The 22,263-nt window shown below is 42.8% G+C and overlaps 1 protein-coding gene across 2 annotated transcripts in view; it reads left to right on the top strand.

Annotated features, from left to right (window-relative positions):
- Nucleotides 1-959: 959 nt before the first annotated feature.
- The window catches only part of apoh (apolipoprotein H), a 30,658-nt gene continuing 9,354 nt past the window's right edge, over nucleotides 960-22,263 (top strand). For both annotated transcript variants that reach the window (XM_033044133.1, XM_033044132.1), the window contains exons 1-5: nucleotides 960-1,113; nucleotides 9,717-9,890; nucleotides 12,863-12,959; nucleotides 20,837-20,913; nucleotides 21,824-22,015. In XM_033044133.1, coding sequence (XP_032900024.1) covers nucleotides 1,047-1,113; nucleotides 9,717-9,890; nucleotides 12,863-12,959; nucleotides 20,837-20,913; nucleotides 21,824-22,015 — 607 coding nt within the window. In that variant the 5' untranslated portion in view covers nucleotides 960-1,046. The remainder of the gene's footprint in view (nucleotides 1,114-9,716; nucleotides 9,891-12,862; nucleotides 12,960-20,836; nucleotides 20,914-21,823; nucleotides 22,016-22,263) is intronic.

Raw genomic sequence — 22,263 nt, 5'->3', positions numbered from 1 at the left:
AGTTTGTCCAGCTTCTTGTTGTTTCCCACACTGATGCTGTTGCCCCAGCAGACAACAGCGTAGAAAATGACACTTGCAACCACAGTATTGTAAAACATGGGCAGCATATCATTACGCACATTGAAGGATTTGAGCCTTCTGAGGAAAAAGAGTCTGCTCTGGCCTTTTTTGTAGAGGGCGTCAGAGTTGACAGACCAGTCCAGTTTGTTATCAAGGTGCACTCTAAGGTATTTATATGTCAGCCCCTGCAGCGTCAGCCCCAAGTCACTCTCCATCCTGACTTGGAAATAGAGAAACAAGGATCTGCCGTTACTAGTTTACAAAAAAAGACACAAAGTGCTCAGCGGGCCCAACAGCATCTCTGGGGGGGGGGGGGTCAAGGAAAGAGCGTTCACATTGCGGCCCTGTTTCCACCAATCTTTCCACCACCACGCACAAGAAGCACAAGAAGCGACAAGACAGACACCATTGTATGCAGATGCCGAGAAATGTGTTCAGCTCTGGCTGAACAACTTCTAATCTTGTGTGTGGACTCGACAAGAAGACGCATCTCTGGAGCACCTGGTTAGCGAAGGTTTGGAGTCAGGGCCCTTCTTCACACTTGGAAATACATCGGCGTTCATTCACCATCCCTCGCTCACAGCATTGTGGACGTAACAATATTACACGGACTGCAGAGGAGATTAGTTTAACAGCATCATGTTCTGCATGGGCACTATGGGCCGAAGGGCCTGCTCCTCTGCTGTGCTGTTGTGATTTAAGACAAATATAGCTTCTTCCTCTAATGCAGTGTTCTTTGACCCCAGTTAAACCAGAGGCTACCTAGTGTAGCCGAGGACTTTTCAGTTTGGGAAATAGCCTGACCGGGAACATTTCACAATGTTATTGACGAAAGAGGAAAGTTTGCCTATTTTGCATTCCCGAGGTCAGTAACCCATGGTTGGTTAATGATATATTACCAATATGTACCAAGCTGATTCATATCAGGCTACTAAACCACAGTGGTCTAACTGGCTCTGTACAATTCGCCTTTTGAAAAGCAGACGATGGGCACTGTCTATTTCCTCCTTGCGCTAGTTTATCAACTGTGTGTTTGTAAATATGTTTCAGCAGGTAAGTGATTGTGAATTGCAATGTTTCAATGAAACCTTTCTTGTGTTGTATTTCATTGTACTAGTGGTTTACCGTGGAGAATATTAAGAAACTCACCACAGAATACTCGATTCCCCAGCTACCCTCTTGCTCCTGATATACTTACAGGATGATTTTCAATCCTATTTACCAAATATATTTAATGACTCTTTTATACCCTCCTAACTTCTTTCTTACGTTCTCTCCTACAATCCACAAGAAACTCCCTGATCACAGTTTCCTGTCGTAGGTTTCCAAGTCAACCCTCCTTCAGGCAGAAAGTGGTTTTAAGGGTCTGTCCCACTTCTGCGATTTTACCGGCGACTTGCCGGCATTTTTTCGGCGACTCACGGGGGGTCGCTTCTCTGGTCCTGAGTAGTCGCCTAAAGAGTCGTACCTTTTTCTGGTCGCCGCTGGATTTTCAACATTTTTAAAGTTTTCGGCGACCTGCTGCGACTATGACGGGTGCCGGCAAGTCGCCGAAAAAAATCGATGAAGTGGGACAGGCCCTTTACTTTCTCCTTGCCCTACGACTCTGGCTAACTCTGTTGTGAACCCTATTCCACACACTGCGACTTGGTCGTGTTTGTTGCTGCTGTATACAACCAGACAAGCTCTGGACAAGTCAGAGAACCACATAATTGAAGCCCTAGTCAGCCCTCTGAAAAGCTGCTATAGATTAACTTCTAGGCTAAGACGGCATTAGTGCAATAGCTTGTATATCTTTTAGGCTAATATGCAATTTTTTATGTTTCTTTGTATCTCCTTATACTGTATGATGTGTTATATGGACCTGTGTCTGAAATAAAGCTTTAATAATCTTTGCAAAAATGTGCCCCCCTCAATCCTGCCCCTGCAGACCCACATTGCCCGTGAACTTCTCCAAGAACTGCTACTTCTGTCTCAGATGAACGGTCCACATGTATCTGATGTTAACAAAACTGTCGCTCATCTCATAATCCCAGGCCAGACATCCTTTTTCCATATTCCATAATATATCCTCTGTCATAGGAGGCCATTTGGTCCATCAAGTCTATGCTGTCTCGCTGAGCAATCCCATTCCACCATCAACTTTCCCAGTAACTTATTCTCCCCATATTCCCATCAGCTCTTCCCAGATTCTACCAGCCACTTACACACTAGGGTCACTTTAGAGTGATCAATTCACCTCCTTGGGATGTGGGAGGACAGTGGAGCTGCACTTGGCCACAATGAGAATGTGCACACTCCACACAGACAGCAGTTCTTCCTCGTGTCCGGCCATCTTCTATATCACATATTTCCGGTCGGTCAGTGACGGTTGACGGTAGGTGGTTGCAGAATTGGCTACTTCAGTCAGTCACTGTGGTACAGTTTCTGTCATCAGCATTGCCCGTGATGCGCCACGTGGAGGCTTCTGCTTGCATCCCACAGGCAGCAGTGGAAGACAGAGACACTCCTCTAGTCAAGGCCTCTATTAATGCCCTCAGTCCAGCTCTCAAGACACCTGGGCCGACTGACTGCTACTACGGAACACAGATGTCTTCTCCCTTAGCTCTGTATCCAGAAATGTAACTCAAGCAGACTTTCTGTCTGACCCGCTTTGTGCAACTGCAACTACAAATCACCCGCTGCAGAACTATAGCCCTGATCATGCTAGCAGTCAGCTGGATACAACATGCCCAACTTTCCTCTGGGCCTCTATGCTTGTTCACTGTCAGGAAAACACTGAAGGTTTCATTCAGTGGCTTCTGACTTCTTGCTCCTCCATTGGACTCACCATTGAATCCAAGGTAATTTCACTGGGGAGACGATGGAATGACCAGGGTGGAATTGGACCTTGATTAAGTTGGCTGCTTTCCTGAGGTGAGGTGTAGATGGAGTGGATGGTGGGCATGTTGTTCTGGTTGGTTTAGCAATCCATCTCCTTGCTCCTCCTCTTCTTTCACACGAGTTCTGCTGCATTCACAGAATATCCTTTCCCAAGTGCCCTTTACCACATTTTACTCAATATTGTTTGGTTTCTCTCTGTAGTCCACAACAATCATCAACAGATTGATTTCCCTGTCATCTTGAGGTATAGTCCCTAATGCATATTAAACCAGTGCCTGCAGCTATCTCATGCAATTACTGAGCTGTCTGATGCTGTATTTATCATAAGGTACTGACCATTTATCTTGATGCAGGTTTTCTCCTCAGTGACCATCTAAGGCAGTGGTGGCCAAACCTTCTGGACCTTTGATAATATTCATAAGTTTGGTAACCTCAAGACAATCGATTTTTATACTCATTTGTATTAGAAATGCTCCACATTGTATAGCAATAAAAACTCTAACCACGTATTTACTGCAGGCTGGAGTTGCAAGCCCTTTGAGTCCACAACCAGACAGTAAATCTTGGAAGTGGGTTGTTTTTGTCTAGGTGGTTGGTCAAGAGAAGTGATGATTTGTAAGGATTTGCTTTCACCAACTTGATCATGGAATGCAGCTGAATATTACGCCGAACAATGAGTCACTCACTTGTATTCTTGAGTTGAAGATGGGTCATCCATCAGAGAATGAGCACTTAGTGTGAATGATGGTCCGTGAAATAACAAAACAACATTCTGTCTGTCAATCAACTTAAGAAAATATAAATTACCATCCATCGGCTACAGCAACATGATCTTAATGTGTAGAACATGGAACAGTACTGCACAGGAACAGGCCCTTCGGCCCACAATGTCTGTGCCGAACATGAAGCCAAGACCAACCCTTATATGCCTGCACATCATTCATATCCCTTCATTCCTTGTATATCCAACCATGTGCACATCCAAAAGTCTCTTAAATGTCATTATTGTATCAGCCTCCTCCACCACCATCACCCCAGCAACACAGTTCAGGCAGTCACCGCCCTCTGTGTAAAATACTTACCCCGCACGCACATCTCCATTACATTTTGCCCCTCACCTGAAAGCCATGTCCTCTGGTATTTGATATTTTCATCCTGGGAAAAAGACCTCGTACTGTAATGACCTTGTTTGTTAATTCTGTTACAGAAGGATTTTCAAATGGAAACTTGTTTTGATTCATTTTATGGTGATGTTTTATACTGAGCAAGCGGTGCTGCGTGGATAAGAGACTCTGTCTTTAGCAGTGAATACTTCTGACTCTGATTTAACAACGTTTTTCACTGCATATCAGTCGATGTGACGAAATACATATGTATGTCCCCGTATATCATTGAGTCATAGAATCCTTGTCCCAACCCGTTCATGCTGACCGTCCTCTCTCAGTCTCGGCAGCTCCATTCATCCAGCCCTGGAACTTAAACCCTGGGTCCCTGGCTAGACTGACAGGACACAATACACATCTCAGGTTCAGTTTGGATTGGCATCTTTTCCATGAATTTGGGTTTAGGTTAAGGTGTATCATGCTGGGCTAGTCCAGTTCTGTATCTGTGCCAGTTTGGCGAGTGTGTGGGTGATGGGTGATAGATACTCAGCTAGCAAGCAGAAGTGGGACAATCTGGGATTGGATGACGAACCTGAGGTGTTGACTTCAGGTTAGAGGAACTTTGCAAAGTACCTTGGCACACAGAAAAGTGCAGCATAGGAGCCGGTCCTTCAGCCCTCAACGTCTGTGCTGGACATGATGCCAAGATAAACTCATTTCATCTCCCTGTACGTGACCCATATCCCCCCCTCATTCCCTGCATATTCTTGTGCTTATCTAAAAGCCTCTTAAATGCCACTGTCATATTTGCCTCCATCACCACACCTGGCAGCCGTTTCAGGCACCCACCACCCTCCGCAAAAAAAACTTGCTCTTTTGTCAGGCAATGATATTAGCGCATAAGTGATGGGTGAGGGTCATGTCCTGGGCTTGAAGTACCTTTAGTGAGCACACCTTCACCCTTGTAAACCTCCCCCATTATCTCTTGTGCGCCTACCTTTTCAGCAAGCTTCAATAAAAGCAATTACAAGGTAGTGATAGCAGCGGGAAGGAATGGCCACAGCAACGCCGTCTAACTGCCTTCACATGTCACGGTATTGATCACAAACGCATTTCATGAAACTTCATGAAAGGTCACTGCTCTTGTGACATTTATTGGTAAATGTTAGAGATGTAATAGGTCAAATTGAAGTACATTTTCAACCATTTGCAAACCTATCTCTACTGGGAAGGTATTTCAAAATACAGACAAGGCTAAATAAACTCCAACAGAATATCTATCTGTGCTGTAGAAAACATCTTTACTGTCCCAGAATGCTAGTCTTTTGATTTTATCGGTGATTTACTTAACTGCTCAATCCTCATGGAATGTAATGAGTTGGAACTGTAAACATTGAAAAAAAAAGACATTTATTTAATGGAAGAAAATACATTTTAAAGGGAAAGTGGAGGCTCAAATAGAGAGAAATGTTTAAGTAGAGAAACAGATGTAAGGAGAAGAAATGATTTGGATTAGTGGGATAAAAATGATCACTGGAAAGCAATAAGTAACAAGGAAACGAAGTGGAGGAAAGCTGAAAATGACATTGAATAGACTGGACCCTTTGGTAAGCCTTTCACCACTCATCATAAGAAATAAGAGCAGGGAATGGCTATTCCATCCAGTGACACATTCAATTAATAATCCTCATCATCTCATCCACTTTACGGTCTCATTTCCACATCATCAGATCAGATGAAGTGTTCAAAGTTGCAAAGGTTATTTTTGTAAGGTCTCTCCTATGTGGACACTGGGTAATCTAGCTTTGTGTACTCTGAGTTCAGGGGCGGGTCATTTAGCTGTGGGAGTTTGAGCAATCACCTGAACATTCATGACAGGAAGGTTGGACAAGGCATAGTGTTTGGAATTGTGGCCATTTCCTACTCAGACCGAGTAAAGGCATGAAAGGCATAAAATGATAGTCTGATATCAGCCTGCAGAGTTATAGGTGTCTGAAAGGCTCCGATTTTATTGGTGCCGACCACCAATGTCTGAAAGTCTCCGATTTCATGGCATCCATTCAAGGATAAGAGATTACTGTTATGAGGATAGAATGGAAAGTTGTGATGGGGGCCTGGAACACATCACCAGGGGTGGTGGTGGAGGCAGACACAATGACATTTAAGAGACTTTTAGGTTGGCACACAAATGTAGGAATGGAGAGATATGGACCACATGCAGGCAGAAGAGATTAATTGAACTTGGCATCATGTTCAGCATTATCATCATCGGCGGTCACTCGAAACGAGTATGACTGTCCTCTCATGGAGGATGCCTGTGCGTGACTTTGTTTAACGTGGGGAGACTGGTGCACAGACAGCAACCCCATGGTCCTTGACAGATCTGGGTCAGGATCCAGAGGCATGGAACCCAAGACGACCGGAGACCCTTTTCTGCTGCAGCCTTCATCCGCCTTCCCAGCCGTTGTGACGCTCCACTAAGGTCAGCCATCATCCTCCGCCTGTTCCACCATTGAGGTCTTGGTTGGATTGCTCTTTGTCCGAGACCTCCCCCTCGACCTTACCGCCATGGGTGACCCTACCAGCAGCATCGCTCCAGACGGCATCGCTCTCAGGATCTCAGGTCCACACAAGCTTCTCCACCACGACAAGGTGACAATCCACAGAGAAATCAGCATTATATGCCCAAAATGATGCCTGCATTGTTGCATGTTCTATTATGATTCGCGTCAAGGAATACAACAATTGGACATTTTATAAAATGTTAAAAGATTTTAAAGCTGTGGGGGGAAAGGAGTAAATGAAACTGAGTGGATTATTTGATAAAGAGCCAATATAATCTCAATGGGCCAACAGCCTTGTTCTAATTCAATGTCAATAAATGTAATAATTTACAACCTTATCCTGAGGGAAACAGGTATTGTATAAGTTGATAAACTGTGAATTCAAGGACCACTGAATTCACACAAGGACCATCTATCACTTTTTCTCACCCCGGCATACAGACCTCTCATTATGAGAACCAAGCCCAGTGTGAGAAACATAAAGACTTGGCCCGAGGGCGCTGCCGCCCAACTTCAGGACTGTTTTGAGCGCACCGAGTGGGACTTGTTTGCAAACCAGGACATACATGAATATACATCCACAGTCATGTTCTATATACAGAACTGTATTGACAACGTCACTGTCGACAGGGAGGTCAGGTGTTACCCAAACAACAAACCATGGATGACCAGGGATGTCAGGAAACTGCTGAGGGAACGCAACTCAGCCTTTAGATCTGGCAGTGATGAATTGTACAGCACTGCCAGATCTAAACTAAAGAGAGCCATTAAAGAGGCAAAGACAGCCTATGGAAGAAGGTTAGAGGGGTATTTTAACGAGAGGGACCCTCGGCGTGTCTGGCAGGGCATTCAGCAACTCACAAACTACAAGGGCAAGGGGGGGCCGATCATCTGCAGCAGTAACAACTCGCTAGCTGAGGAGCTCAACCATTTTTTCGCCCGTTTTGAGCTGAATGAGGCGGAGCCTGCACCTGCAGCCGCGCCCAGCACTGACAACCTGGCACTCACTGTGAGTACGGAGGACGTCAGAAGAACACTCCGCAGGGTCAACCCCAGGAAGGCTGCTGGCCCAGATGGCATCCCAGGGAGAGTATTGCGGGACTGTGCAGACCAGTTAGCGGAGGTTTTCAGCGACATCTTCAACCTCTCTCTGTCAACGTGCACTGTCCCTAAATGCTTTAAGACTGCTACCATCGTGCCTGTACCCAAAAAAACAGCCATTACCAGCTTGAATGACTATAGACCTGTTGCTCTCACTTCAACGGTGATGAAGTGTTTTGAACGGCTGGTCCTGGCCCACATTAAGTCCTCACTCCCATCCACCCTGGATCAGCATCAGTTTGCATATAGAGCTAATAGGTCAACGGAGGATGCCATCAACATAGCTCTACATTCTGCACTGACACATCTGGAGCGTCCTGGCTCATATGTGAGGATGTTATTTGTAGATTTTAGTTCTGCATTTAATCAAATCATCCCCAGCAGAATGGTGGACAAACTGTCTGATCTGGGTGTTAATGCAAACACATGCGGATGGATTAAGGACTTTCTAACAGATCGCCCACAGACTGTCAGGATGGGGTCCAATTACTCCCCAGTCCTGACGCTCAGCACAGGAGCGCCACAAGGTTGTGTGCTGAGTCCCATCTTGTATACAATATACACTTATGACTGTATACCAACACACAGTACAAACAGGATCATCAAGTTTGCGGACGACACGACTGTGGTGGGACTGATAAACAACAACGACGAGTCTGCCTACAGGGATGAAGTCCAAAAACTGACTGTCTGGTGTACCAAAAACAACCTGGTACTCAACCCATCAAAGACAAAAGAGCTGGTCGTTGACTTCAGGAGGAAGAGGAGAGAGGAACCTGCTCCCTTATACATCAAAGGAGACATGGTGGAGAGAGTCACTGGCTTTAAGTTCCTGGGAATAAACATCTCCCAGGACCTCAAATGGCAAATGAACACCGTCACTCTCGTGAAGAAGTCACATCAGCGGCTGTATTTCCTGAGGTCTCTGCGGAGAGCAAACGTCTCACAGCCGCTGCTGTTGTCCTTCTACCGATGCGCCGTGGAGAGTATCCTCTCCTATGGAATCCTGGTGTGGTTTGCTAGCTGTACTGTGGCTGAGAGGAGGGCGTTGCAGGGAATTATAAAAACTGCGCAGAACATTACAAACGCCCAACTGCCCTCCTTGGATGACATATATAGGGACCGATGCTTGCGCCGGGCCACAAATATCAAGCAGGACACATCCCACCCTGCCAACCACCTTTTTACTCTGCTACCCTCTGGGAGGCGATTCAGGACTCTGAAGGCTCGCACCGGTAGACTAAAAAATAGTTTCTACCCATGTGCGATAAAAGAGCTAAATTCCAACAGAGAATGCTGGGGAAGCAAAATGTAATTCCAAGAAATGCCGCCAAATTCTTTTAAATTCTTTTAAAATACCTATTTATTTTTTACTAATAAGTGTACATATGTGTTAATGGTTGTCGTGTTTGTATTTTTTTTAACCGGAGGAGATGTAATGGAATTTCGTTGCACAGTATTGTGCAATGACAATAAACGTATTCATTCATTCATTCACTTGTTGAAATGGTCAGACTAAGGTGTGTACTCTGTGTGTATGTGTACTCTGTGTATATACGTGTGTGTGTGCGTGCACACATGTGTGTGTGTGCGCACGGGTGTGTGTGTATGTGTGTGTGTACATTTGTATTCCATGGCGGGGAAGGTTGTGATATGGATTGAGCACTTATGGGAGTCAGAATAATTGATCAGTGCCATTGAATGTGGAGACTGACTGTTGCAATTGGTTGAATTGGTTGATCTGCTGAAAATTCAAATACCACTTTTTAAAAATCTGATTGGTGGTTTTTATCTATTCATCAGAGTGAATCATTTGGATGAATCCATGCTTTAATGTGGTGGTTGGATGAATGGACTAGCTGGGCAGATGAACTTCCCTGATGAAGAGATGAGTGATGTTCAGTAGGAAGTAGTCGGGTGGGCAGGTTGAGAGGGAGAAAATGCATGGAAAATAAATGAAAATATATTGCAGAGAAAATTACATTGATTTCCTCCTTCTCCGTAGCATGTGGCAGACCATCAGATGTCATCAATGCATATGTGGTGAATGGAAAGATGGCGTATGAACCCGGTGAAGAAGCAACGTACTCCTGTGTGCCCGGATATGTGGGTCATGGCTACAACAAGCTTATTTGTCCAAAGTCTGGCATCTGGGGCAAGTCCAAAATTCAGTGTGAACGTAAGTGTACAAATACTTTACACTACATCTCAGTACATGTAACAATAATAACAACTAAATCTAAATTGTGTACAATTTTACTTAAAACTGCAATTCCATCTGAGGTCAGACAGCTTCTTCTTTTTCTGAAGCTTGAGGAACAGCACCTCGTCTCTCAGTAAAGTGCTTCGTAGCCTTCCGGATCCGACACTTATTCTGATCATTACCACCATTCCCAATGGGAGGGAGGTTAAATAACAAAAATAAAACACTGCAGATGCTGGAAATCTGAAACAAAAATCAGAAAATGAAAGAAATATTCAACAAACCAAACAGTATCCATGGAAAGAAAAGCAGAGTTGATGTTTGAAGTCAAGGAACGGGAAAACTATTAAAAAATCAAGGGACACTATAAGAAGGGTCTCGATCCGAAACGTTGCCTATTTCAAGTTCATAGATGCTGCTGCACTCGCTGAGTTTCTCCAGCATTTTTGTCTAACTATTAAAAATCAAGCATCATTTAAGTTCCCTGGGGACGGTGATGTGCCTGAGAGTATAGAGACAGTAGACACAAAATGCCGGAGTAACTCAGCGGGTGAGGGAGCATCTCTGGAGAGAAGGATTGGGCGACGTTTCGTGTCGAGACCCTTCTTCAGTCTGAAAAAAGGTCTCAACCCGAAACGTCGCCCATTCCTTCCCTCCAGAGATGCTGCCTCATCCGCTGAGTTACTCCAGCATTTTGTGTCTACCTTCGATTTAAACCAGCATCTGCAGTTCTTTCTTAAACAAGTATAGATACAGCGTTGTGAAAGGGTGCTGATCAGAGTTGTCAAGGAAATAGTTACTTTAAAAATCAGCACTAAGGAACGGAAGTTCAAAAGGATAAACAAATTGAAACGGAAAGATGCAGCCATATAGGTGCAGAGATAAAGAAAAGATTGGTTACCTTAAATAGTTAAATATTAAATCCCAAGGGCTACAACGTACTGAGGCAGAAGATGTGCGCTGACATTGAACCTCATTGGAACAATGTAGGGAGCCAGAGACAGAGAGGTCAGAGTGGGAACAGGATTGTGAATTAAAGTGACGGGTGACTGGAAGTTCACAATCACCCCTGTAGACTTAACAGAAAGCAACGCAGCGACCCAATCTGTATTTGGTTTCTCCTGTGTCAAGGAGACCATGTTGTTAGCACAACAGGCACTACATTAAATTGGAAAAAGTGCAGGTGAATTGCTGCTTCACCTGGATGGACTCTTTAGGTCTCTGGATTGGGCAAGGGGAAGAGGTAAAAGGTGGCTGTTGCATCTATCGTGGTTTCATGGGAAAGGGCTGTAAGATGGGCAGCGGCTGGTGGAGGTGAAAGTGTGGTCCAGGGAGCCACAAACATAACTCTTCCTTCAGATCGCTGAAAGGCAAGGACAGGGGACAACAATGTCCAGTGGGGGAATTCATGGAGGATGATCACTGAATGTGGAAGCAAGTGAGGTGGAAAATAAGGACCAAGGGAAGGCAATCCTTGTTCTTGTTAGGAGGAAAGGGGTTGAGAACAGGTGCTGAAATAACAGGTGCTTTTTCACACAGAGAGTTGTGAGTCTGTGGAATTCTCTGCCTCGGAGGGTGGTGAAGGTCGGTTCTCTGGATACTTTCAAGAGAGAACTAGATAGGGGTCTTAAAGATAGCGGAGTCAGGGGATGTGGGGAGAAGGCAGGAACGGGGTACTGATTGGGGATAATCAGCCTTGATCACATTGAATGGCCATGCTGGCTCGAAGGGCCGAATGGCCTACTCCTGCACCTATTGTCTATTGTCTATTAATAGAGGAGGAGAATTGCTTGAGAACCCTGCAAACCATGGTAGAGGGCAAGCCATAGTGAAATAAATGGTAAACAACTTAAAAACACTGGCATATAAACGAGTTCTGCTGCTGCTGCTTACACGTTGTTATGTTCATTTCTTGACCACCAACCTCCCACTGCTGCTTTGCATCATCATTCACTTTGCCAATTAATGTCATGCCCTCTACACTGCCACAAAACTTCCCTTGTTTGCTCCTTCCCCTCCCGACTTCACATTGACATTTGAATCTCTGAAATTGTTCCAGTCTGAACAAAGTTCATTAACCTGGAACATCATGTCTGCTTTTGACTTCATTAACTGGATCCTAATTCTTTTGCTGTGAGGTTTCAACTCACATTAGTTGAGACCAGTAGATTGCTAACCTAAAGCCACATTCCATCATCATAAACATTCAATGTGAATAACAGGATGTTTCCCAGGTGTCACGTAAAGGACAAAGCAAAGCAGGTCCTGCCAAAATGGTAGAAGATCAAGCAGCTTGGAAGGAAAGAAAAATATTAACATATTTGTTTGAGGAAGACAGTTTGAAAGCGAGGCGACAAAAATAAATCAGGAGGTGAATTATGCAAATGAACAAAAAAGTTGCAAAATAATGGAATCCAAATTAAAATGTAATAGTAAGCAAAGGAAATAAGCAAATTTGAGAGCAGAATTCTCTGAGTATTAAATGAGGGAACACAAAACCTATAATTGAAATATAATCTGAACAGAGAAATTGTGGATCAAGTTATCTTTAGTTCAGGAGATGGAAACAGTCTTATCAATAGTGGCATTAATTGTCCATTCCCAAACTGAGGAAATAGTAATGAACATTTCTCAGGACATTTGTCGACTAGATGGGTTTCTAGCAGATTCGTGGTTACTATTACTGAATCCCCATTAAGGTATCTAAGCTTTTGTAAAATCACCTTCATACCTTTGAAGAAGTCACTAAATTTGAAGATAATTTATTGTATATCAGTTCATATGTTTTCAATAAATCTTTAGCTCAGAATGGGTCATTATTACGACAGCTTAATTGAACGGCAGTATCAAACATTTAGGAATCTATCATGTGAGAGTTTATCAGTAGATGTGTTAGAAAATGACATGATTGTTAAATAATTTAGTTATGTATTTTTCTCCCCTAAAAGTCAGAACATGCTCACTTCCAAAAATGCTGGAAAATGGAGAATTGCACGCAACGGAGTTCAAGTTTGGGAAACAAATTTACTACCATTGTAATGAAGGGTAGGTACTCTGCAGTGGAGGCACAACAACTTCATGATAATCATTCAATATTATAAACCAAACTGTGCAAGTAGCCTGTTCAGCTCCTAAGGTCCACCATAGCCAACAAAGAGCTTTTGATGTAAATTCTTAATTTTGGCATCTATACATGTTATTTAAAAAAAAATGACAGCTTCTTCCTTCATTGTCTTTTCAGGCAGTAAGCACCAGAATTTTTCTGTAGTCATAAAGATAGGAAAAAAGTGAATTTTCTGCAAATCCTTCCATTATATTCCATGTTATAGTTTATTTTTGTATTTCTTGCTAGTTTAATCTTGTATTTCATTTTACTTTTATTCATTTATTTTTTGATCAGCTGCTAAATTCTAAACACTACCAATCTTCGGGTTTACAGCCTCTACTGACAACTTCATAAACTTTTCCCCTTAGATTTCAGAACTATCTTTCTCTTGAAATCCATGAGAATGTATATATTGTGACTTAATGTATATACTTTTGCATATCAAATAATATTATTTTAATGCCTGTTGCCAGTTCAGCATTTATTTTAATACTGTCCAACCCTTACCAATCTACCATCACCAAATCACAATTCCCCTCCCCTGCAGTTGCTTCCTTCTCATTTTTGACGTATCTATTGACGTTCTTTGAGGATGTGTCCACTAGAGTTGATAAAGGGGGAAATCATTGAAGATATTGTATTGGGATTTTCAGACAGCTTTAGGCTAACCAGACATTTAGTGAACTTGGTTACACAGAATCAGAGGTAATAGACCAGCATGGATTGAATGCTGATTGATATCGAATAGAGAGAAAGAGTAACAAGGCTTTGGCAGGCTGTGGCAATTGGACGAGATAGATGGAAATTACTTCACTCAGAGGGCGATGAATCTTTGGAATTACATGCCTCAACATGTTATGAAGACTCAGTCATTGATTGCATTTGAAGCAGAGATTGGATATTAAAGGAATCACTGGGTATGGGGATGGTTTAGTTAGACTATCAGTCATAATCACATTCAATGGCAGAGCAAGCATGGAGAGCTGAAAAGCCATCCCTGAACGTATATCTTATGTTCCTAAGCTCCTCAAACTATGACCCAAGTTACTGAATTCACTGCAAAGGGAACTAGGTCCCTCTTATCAATTCAATCACCTATAGATAGTAGATATATCTGATTCTCAACTTGTTTATAAGAAGTGTAATTTTGAGACGGTCCCTTTTCAACTGGATCCCTTCTCTCTGTAAGTTAACTTCTAAATCCATGTCATCTACTTTGGATAAAATAGTTGAAATCTTTCTCGAGAATGTAAAATAAAATCAGGATCTAGTTTAGTCTAATCTTAAATTTTGGAATCCATTTATTGCAGTCCCTCAGTTTCTCAAGCGAATTGCATCATATGACTCATTCCTAAACTAACAGTTGCGCACTTATTAAACTGCAGCACTTTATTTATCTGACCCTTTCTAAGACTGATGAAAAAGTCTGTTTCCCGAGTCGACACCACTGAAGTTTATTGATTAAATAATTTTTCCTCCCTATTTTTTAACACCAGTCATCCCATCAGTGATATCATGAGTCAGTGCGTAGGCGAACAAAAAGGCAGAAAATTATTGAACCACAAAAGCAACCAATTAATATGTAATAGAAACACACAAATTAATACCCATATTTCATTCAGGACTGTTTATAATTGTGTGACAAGTTCATAAATGATGGTATGCAACAACCATAAGGTGATGCTCAAAGTCCTGATTTATAGATGACAATTTCAAAATTATGATGAAGACCACATGCATTTAACATGCAATAAACTATTTGCTGTCCCATAAACCATGGTTGCAAAGTCATACCCCAGCCCATTTCCACATCTTCGCCTCATGAGACTGTCACCCCTCTTCTTGACATCAGTGCTTGGGGAATAATTCCCCGAGTTCCCCTGGCAAGAATGTCAATTCACAGATTTGCAGCAATTTCTTAATTTTGTTACATAGGCACAGATATTCCCCAATTATCTAAGGTAGACAAAAATGCTGGAGAAACTCAGCGGTTGAGGCAGCATCAATGGAGCGAAGGAATAGGCGACGCCTTGGATCATGACCCCTCCTCAGACTGATTTTTCCAGCATCTGCAGTTCTTTCTTAAACATTTTGTCTACTCCACTGCTGAATCTCCTCGAGGAATGCCTACCTTGAAGGTTCTCCTCCTCGGTCTGAGGAGGGGTCTCGACCCGAGGCGTCACCTATTCCTTCGCTCCATAGATGCTGCCTTACCCGCTGAGTTTCTCCAGCATTTTTGTCTAACTTCGATTTTTCCAGCATCTGCAGTTCTTTCTTAAACATTCCCCAATTATCTTGTTTCTTAGTAGTGTTTGTACTGACAACATAATGAGCAAATCTATGTTTCTAGCAGTACATCAAGTGTCTCTTACAACCCACATATCTTAGAAGTCAAATCAGTTTTGTATAATATTGGGAAAACATTGAAAAGACCAACAAGGCAAAATAAATCTTTCTGAAGAATATCACACTAATGAGACGATTATCCACAAGACCCGGTTCCAACCTACTTTAGGTCATCGTCTCATTTTATTTAATGTTCATGTTATTTTAAATGTATCCCGCTGATCATTTCCTTGTGGGAGTAAAACTGGGATTTATTTCTGAGGAATAAATAGAGGGTTGTGCTTAGAAATAAATCTTCAAACACTTTTGACTGCCTAAATGGGTGCTGCATGTAAAAATAATGCTGAACCTCAGGTCATAACAGAAGATAGAACAGAAGACAGCACAGGAACAAGCCATTCAGCCATATGATGCCGAACATATTTCCAAGACCAACTGTTAGCTGCCTGGACAATCCATATCCCTCCATTTCCTGCATATCCGTGTGGCTATCCAAAAGTCTCTTAAATGCCACAAACATGTCTGCCTCAACCACCAACCCTGGCAGCATGTTCCAGGCAGTCATCTCCCCCCTCCCCGTGTATAAAACCTGCCCTGCACATCTCTTTTAAACTTTGCCCCTCACCTTAAAGGTATGCCTCGAGTATTTGATCCTTGCAAAAAGTTTCTGACTTTCAACTCTATCTATGCCTCTCATAATTGTTTATACTTTTATTAGGTCTCTCCGCAACCTCCGGAATTCCAGAGGAAATAATCCAATCTGTCCAACCTCTCCCTGTAGCTAATACCCCTTAATCCTAGCATCATTCTGGTAAACCTCATCTGCACTCCTTCCAAAGCCTCCACATCTTTCCTGTAATGGGGTGTGCAGAACTGCATGCAATACTCCAAATGCAGCCTAACTAAAATTGCAAACTTGGGATGTCTTTCTTTCAAGCGATTGTTATTGTGATTTTCTGCATTATAAAGTAATCTGCGTGTTTCTTGGACAGCATACCCTCTCATTCATTTTTGTTGCATCAGCAAACTTGGATACCGTACACTCTACCCCATACTCTAGGTACCAACTGCTCTACATCGGTGAGACCAAGCGTAGGCTTGACGATCGCTTCGCCCAACACCTTCGCTCAGTTCGCAATAACCAAACTGATCTCCCGGTGGCTCAGCACTTCAATTGCCCCTCCCATTCCAAATCCGACCTTTCTGTCCTGGACCTCCTCCATGGCCAGAGTGAGTCCCACCGCAAAATGGAGGAGCAGCACCTCATATTTCGCTTGGGGAGTTTACACCCCAACATTGACTTCTCCAATTTCAGGTAGTCCTTGCTTTCTCCCTCCTTCCCCTCCCCTTCCCAGCTCTCCCACAGCCCACTGTCTCTGCCTCTTCCTTTCTTCTTCTCGCCCCCCCCCCCCACCCCCACATCAGTCTGAAGAAGGGTCACGACCCGAAACGTCACCTATTCCTTCGCTCCATAGATGCTGCCTCACCCGCTGAGTTTCTCCAGCATTTTTGTCCACCTTCGATTTTTCCAGCATCTGCAGTTCTTTCATAAACACCCCATACTCTAAATCACTAACATAGATAATAACTAACTGAGGACCAAGGTCTGATCCTTTGGAAATTTCACTGGCTTCATCTTTCCGCTCTAGAAAAGATTAATTGATCCCCACAGTCTATGTGTTAACCTATCTTTAATCCATATTAGCAAACATCCACCAAACACCAGGAGTTCTTCTTGTGTGTCCTAGCCTTATCAGTTGTTATCTGGAACTTCAGATACTCTGCATCTACACGTTCTCCTCTATTGACTCAGATTGGAATATTTTCAAGAGGATTTTTATTGTAAATTATTTGAGAAAATTGCGAGCCATAACCTTTCAATCCATTTTTTAATAAAATCATTCAAGTGTGTTGCGCAAAACGACGATGGAATCGCATGTGCAAATATGCTAGGGAATAATTGTGTGTTATGGCGAACCACAACAGCAAATATTTGGTACAATTGGAAATTGGCTTCAAAACTGGCATAGAATACTTTTTAGGCATAAATTACATCTAACAACGCAGGCACACATGGGACCAGTATCCAGCGTCATTGTCTGATTATTTTAATACATTTTTTATGAGTCAACTGCTAAGTAAATAAATGTACTTTGTTATCGTAGTCTAGCAAAATGCTAGTTACAATTTATAGGCAAACTAATTTTTTTGAATCACCAATTAAAATTCCTTCCCAGAGAGGGAACTTTAGTTCAAGGCCATCAGTTAATAATGTGTACTTGTTCGTGGGCCAGTGAATGCATGCTCAAAAGCAAGTTGATTTTGCCAGTTATTTTTGTAACTGCCTTCTTTTGAAAAAAAATTCTAATTAGTCTTACTAATTATTACTATTAATTTGTAATAGTTATTTTTTAATTTTGCTTGGTCACTCAAATACTAAGTCTGACGGGAGATAGTTCAACTCAAGTGTTGTGCCCCCCCACATGCTGTATTGCCAGGAAGCATACAAACAATGATTTCAAGATACAATAGTCCCTCCTGTTTCTTCCTCCCATTTTATCGGAATGGCTGGGCTTCAGTGCGCATTTAGTACAATGTGGGAGGAATTAATTCGTGGATTGAAAGCACTAAATGTCATTGCAAATCTGTGTATTTTTCCTTTGCTTCTATAATTAGGCCACACTTATTCAACAGAACAGAATTTTAACTTCCAGATGTTACAATGTGACATGTTTAATATGAAATGGCTTATATTTATATAGTACTGTCACAATCAAAGCACTTCAAAGCTTTTGAAGTGGTCAAAGCTGTAATATAGGATTTATGATCATATACATGTAAAAAAAAGCACAATTCTACGAAACAATGTGACAATGACCAGATTATTGTGTTCTAGCGATATTGGTGGAGGATAAACTTTATACCACGGGGTACTCTGATATTCTCCTTCTGATTATATGACAAGATACCCGCACATCGAAAAAGTAAAAAATTGGATTTTCAATTTCTTCTTCTAATTTTTAATATTGCAAAAATATTAGTAAATTTTAATAATTAAAATGTATTAATTAAATTATGTGCTTAGGCCCCTAAACACCGTATGCATCTTATATAACTACTAATTGGCAAACTAACAAAATTTGTTTTATTGTCTTTAGAAAAACACTGGAAAGGACCAGGTAGGAAGGAACTGCAGATGCTGGTTTAAACCGTAGATAGACACAAAATCCTGGAGTAACTCAGCAGGACAGGCAGCATCTTTGGAGAGAAGGAATGGGCTACATTTCGGGTCGAGAACCTTCTTCAGACTGAGTCAGTGGAGAGGGAGATACAGAGATAAAGAAGTGTAAGATGTAATGAGACAAAGGGGACGGAGAACAAGGAAAATGTAGAATAGATTATTGTTAGCTCGGAGAATGTAACAGCAATGAAAACAGATAAAATGTAAACAAGGACAGTCAGACTGGCCAGAGAACTGGGAAATGGGGTGGGGGGTGGAGAGAGAGGGAGAGCAAGGGTTATTTGAAGTTAGAGAAGTCAATATTCATACCGCTGTTAGCAACCAGGAGATCAGGTAGGTTTAGGCGCACTGAGCGGAGGTGTTCGGCGAAACGATCGCCGAGCCTGTGCTTGGTCTTGCCGGTATATTGGAGTCCACACCTGGACAGCGGATACAGTAGATGAGGTTGAAGGAGGTACAAATGAGCCTCTGCCTCACCTAAAAAGATTGTCAGGGTCCTTGGACAGAGTCGAGGGGGGAGGTATAGGGACAGGTGTTGCATCTCCTGCGGTTGCTGGAAAAAGTACCTGGGGAGGGGGTGGTTTGGGTGGGAAGGGACGAGTTAATCAGGGAATTGTGGAGGGAACAGTCTCTGTGGAAAGTGGAAAGGGGTGTAGATGGGAAGTTGTGGGTATTGGTGGGATGCCGTTGGAGGTGGCAAAAATGCCAGAGGACTCTGTTGTATGCGCCGGCTGATGGGGTGAAAGAGGGGGGCTCTGTCCCTGTTGCGACTGCGGGGGAAGGGGAAGCAAGAGCGGAGCTGCGGGATATCCAGGGGACCTTAGTGAGAGCTTCATCTATGATGGAAGAGGGGAACCCTCGTTCCCTAAAGAATGCCGACATCTCAGATGTCCTGGTATGGAACACCTCATCTTGGACGCAGATGCTGCGTAGACGGAGGAATTGGGAGTAGGGGATAGAGTCTTTATAGGAAGCAGGGTGGGAAGAAGTGTAGTCCAGATAGCTGTAGGAGTCAATGGGTTTATACTAAATGTCAGTCGACAGTCTACCTCCTGAGATCAATAAACGGTGGGAAGATATCGGAGATGGTCCAAGCAAATTTGAATGCAGGATGGAAATTAGTAATAAAGTTAATGAAGTCAGTGAGTTCTGCATGGGTGCAGGAGGTAGCACTGATCATCAATGTAGCAGAGATAGACTTCGGGGATAGGGGCAGTGTTCGCCTGGAACAGGGATTGTTCGACATACCCTACAAAGAGGCAGGCATAGTTGGGGCCCACACGAGTGCCCATGGGTACATCTTGGATTTGGAGGAAGTGGGAGGAGTCTAAAGAAAAGTTGGTAAGAGTGAGGACCAGCTCTGCTGGGCGGAGGAGAGTGTTTATAGAGGGAAATTGGCTGGTTCTGCAGTCGAGGAAGAAACAGAGGGCTTTAAGACCTTTCTGTTGGGGGATGGAGATGTGGAGTGACTGAACATCCATAGTAAAGATGAGGGAGTGGGGGCCTTGAAAATGGAAGTCATTGGAGAGACAAAGGGCGTGTGAGGTGTCTTGGGAAGGAATGGATATGGGGGGGATAGGATGGAGTCGAGGTATGTGAAAATTAATTCAGTGGGACAGGAGCAAGCAGAAACAATGGGTCTGCCAGGGCAGTTCTGTTTATGGATTTTGGGGAGAAGATAAAACTGGGCCGTGCAGGGCTGGGAAACGATAAGGTTGGAGGCTTTGCCGGTAGTGATAAAATCAAAAATGGTCTGTGAGATTATGGCTTGGTGCTCATCTGTGGGGTCATGATCCAAGGAGAGGACTGATTGAATCTGGGATTGATATCTCATCTACAATATATCATTTCTGAAATTCCAATATTCCCTCACAATCAATCTGCAGAATTAGCTCAGAATTTTTCTTTAACATGGCTGGAACGCAACTTGAACTGAAATTGAACTGAAGAAGGGTTTCGGCCCGAAACATTGCCTATTTCCTTCGCTCCATAGATGCTGCCTCACCCGCTGAGTTTCTCCAGCACTTTTGTCTACCTGCGATTTTCCAGCATCTGCAGTTCCTTCTTGAACTGAAAACTATTTGACTCATAGTGAGTGTGATCCACTATGCACACTTAATATTCTGATGTTTCTCTGACTAGCGATAAAAACTTCATGGTGACTGACTGAATACCGATGTTCCCTATGTCCTTTTTAAACAGTCGGTAATTCTAACTTTACTTGCTCAGGTTCATTTTCAGAGGCTCAAGCAACAGCACCTGCCAGGCAGATGGCACTTGGAGTGCTCAGAATCAAGTCTGTGAACGTAAGCATTTTGTTAAACAGTGAGTTTAATCATTTTTGCTGAAGACTTTTAAAAACAGAGAAAAATCACTCTTGACACAACTGATGAGTAATAGAGAAGTCATTTATAGAACAGTTGAAAATAGATCTTCGTCATTGGAGGATTGATTGAATGATCACAAAAGTTTCAGGAATATATTTGGCATTTATTTGCAAATAGTGTATTAGATTTTAACAGATGGGGTGGAGGAAGGCACATGGGTGGGTGAGATGGTGTTTTGATGGAGAGCCCAAGAATCCAGGTGGTATAGAGGCTCAGTATTTCACACTACATCACTTACTGCTTGTCTCCCAGATGAAACTAGAGAGCAGGACCAAATGTATATGGTCCACAACTCCAGATGGGCTTGGGTTAGGGAGTGCTGGGTCTGGTGGGTGTGGACTGATAATGATTATGGCAGGTGTGGATACTGATTCCAGTAGAGATTATTTGATGGGTTAGGAGGTGAGGGGATGGTGGGGGGAGGAATTTCATTTGTGGAGGTGGTGCATGGTAGTTGTCCATTCTGAGGGTACACTGATGTCAGGAGTGTGTCCCATCTCAGCTAAGGTTTTTTATTTGAATGGGCAGGGAAATCGGATGCTCTCTGCGTGGAGTTTGCATGTTCTTGCTGTGGCCGGATGGTTACCACCCACATCCCAAAGACATACGCGTTTGTAAGTTAAATGGCCTCTGTAAATTGTCCCTAATGTGTAGTGAGTGTATTGTAAAGTGAGATAACACTCGTGTGAAAGGGTGATGGACGGTGAGTGTGGACTTGATGGGCCATGCTGTATCTTTAAAATCAATACTTAAAACTAAGTAAACCTAGTCTCTGACTAGTTTTGCTTGGTAATGTGTAAATAATGGTTCACCATTTTATTTTCCACAGCTGTGCAATGTTCACCCCCAATTGCACCAATTAATGGGAAAGTCGGATTTCATCCCACTGGCCAGACGAAAAACATTTTCATCTTTGGTGATATAATCTCATATGAGTGCAGGCAAGGACTGGCTTTGATTGGAAATGAAACGGGCTTTTGCCTAGCCAGTGGAAATTGGACAAATGCACCTCAATGTAAAGGCAAGTAGGTATGATGACTAAATATAATGTTAGGAGTCTTCTCCATCCTCCCCACATTGTTCTAAACATGGATTATTAAGAAATCTAGACTGTCATTCATCTAGAATCTAATGCAAATTATGAGAGCTGTACCTTAAGGGATTGTTATATCACTGATATTTTGAGCACTCTGTAACAACTTTTGAGTTATTTTCCCCATGCGTTTTATTTCTAGGTACTAAATAATATAAATTGATCATGAACTGGAG

This window comes from Amblyraja radiata, chromosome 26 (assembly GCF_010909765.2).
Source record: "Amblyraja radiata isolate CabotCenter1 chromosome 26, sAmbRad1.1.pri, whole genome shotgun sequence".
NCBI lineage: Eukaryota > Metazoa > Chordata > Chondrichthyes > Rajiformes > Rajidae > Amblyraja > Amblyraja radiata.
Note: the sequence above shows the minus strand (reverse complement) of the source record. Positions and strands in the feature narration are given on the sequence as shown.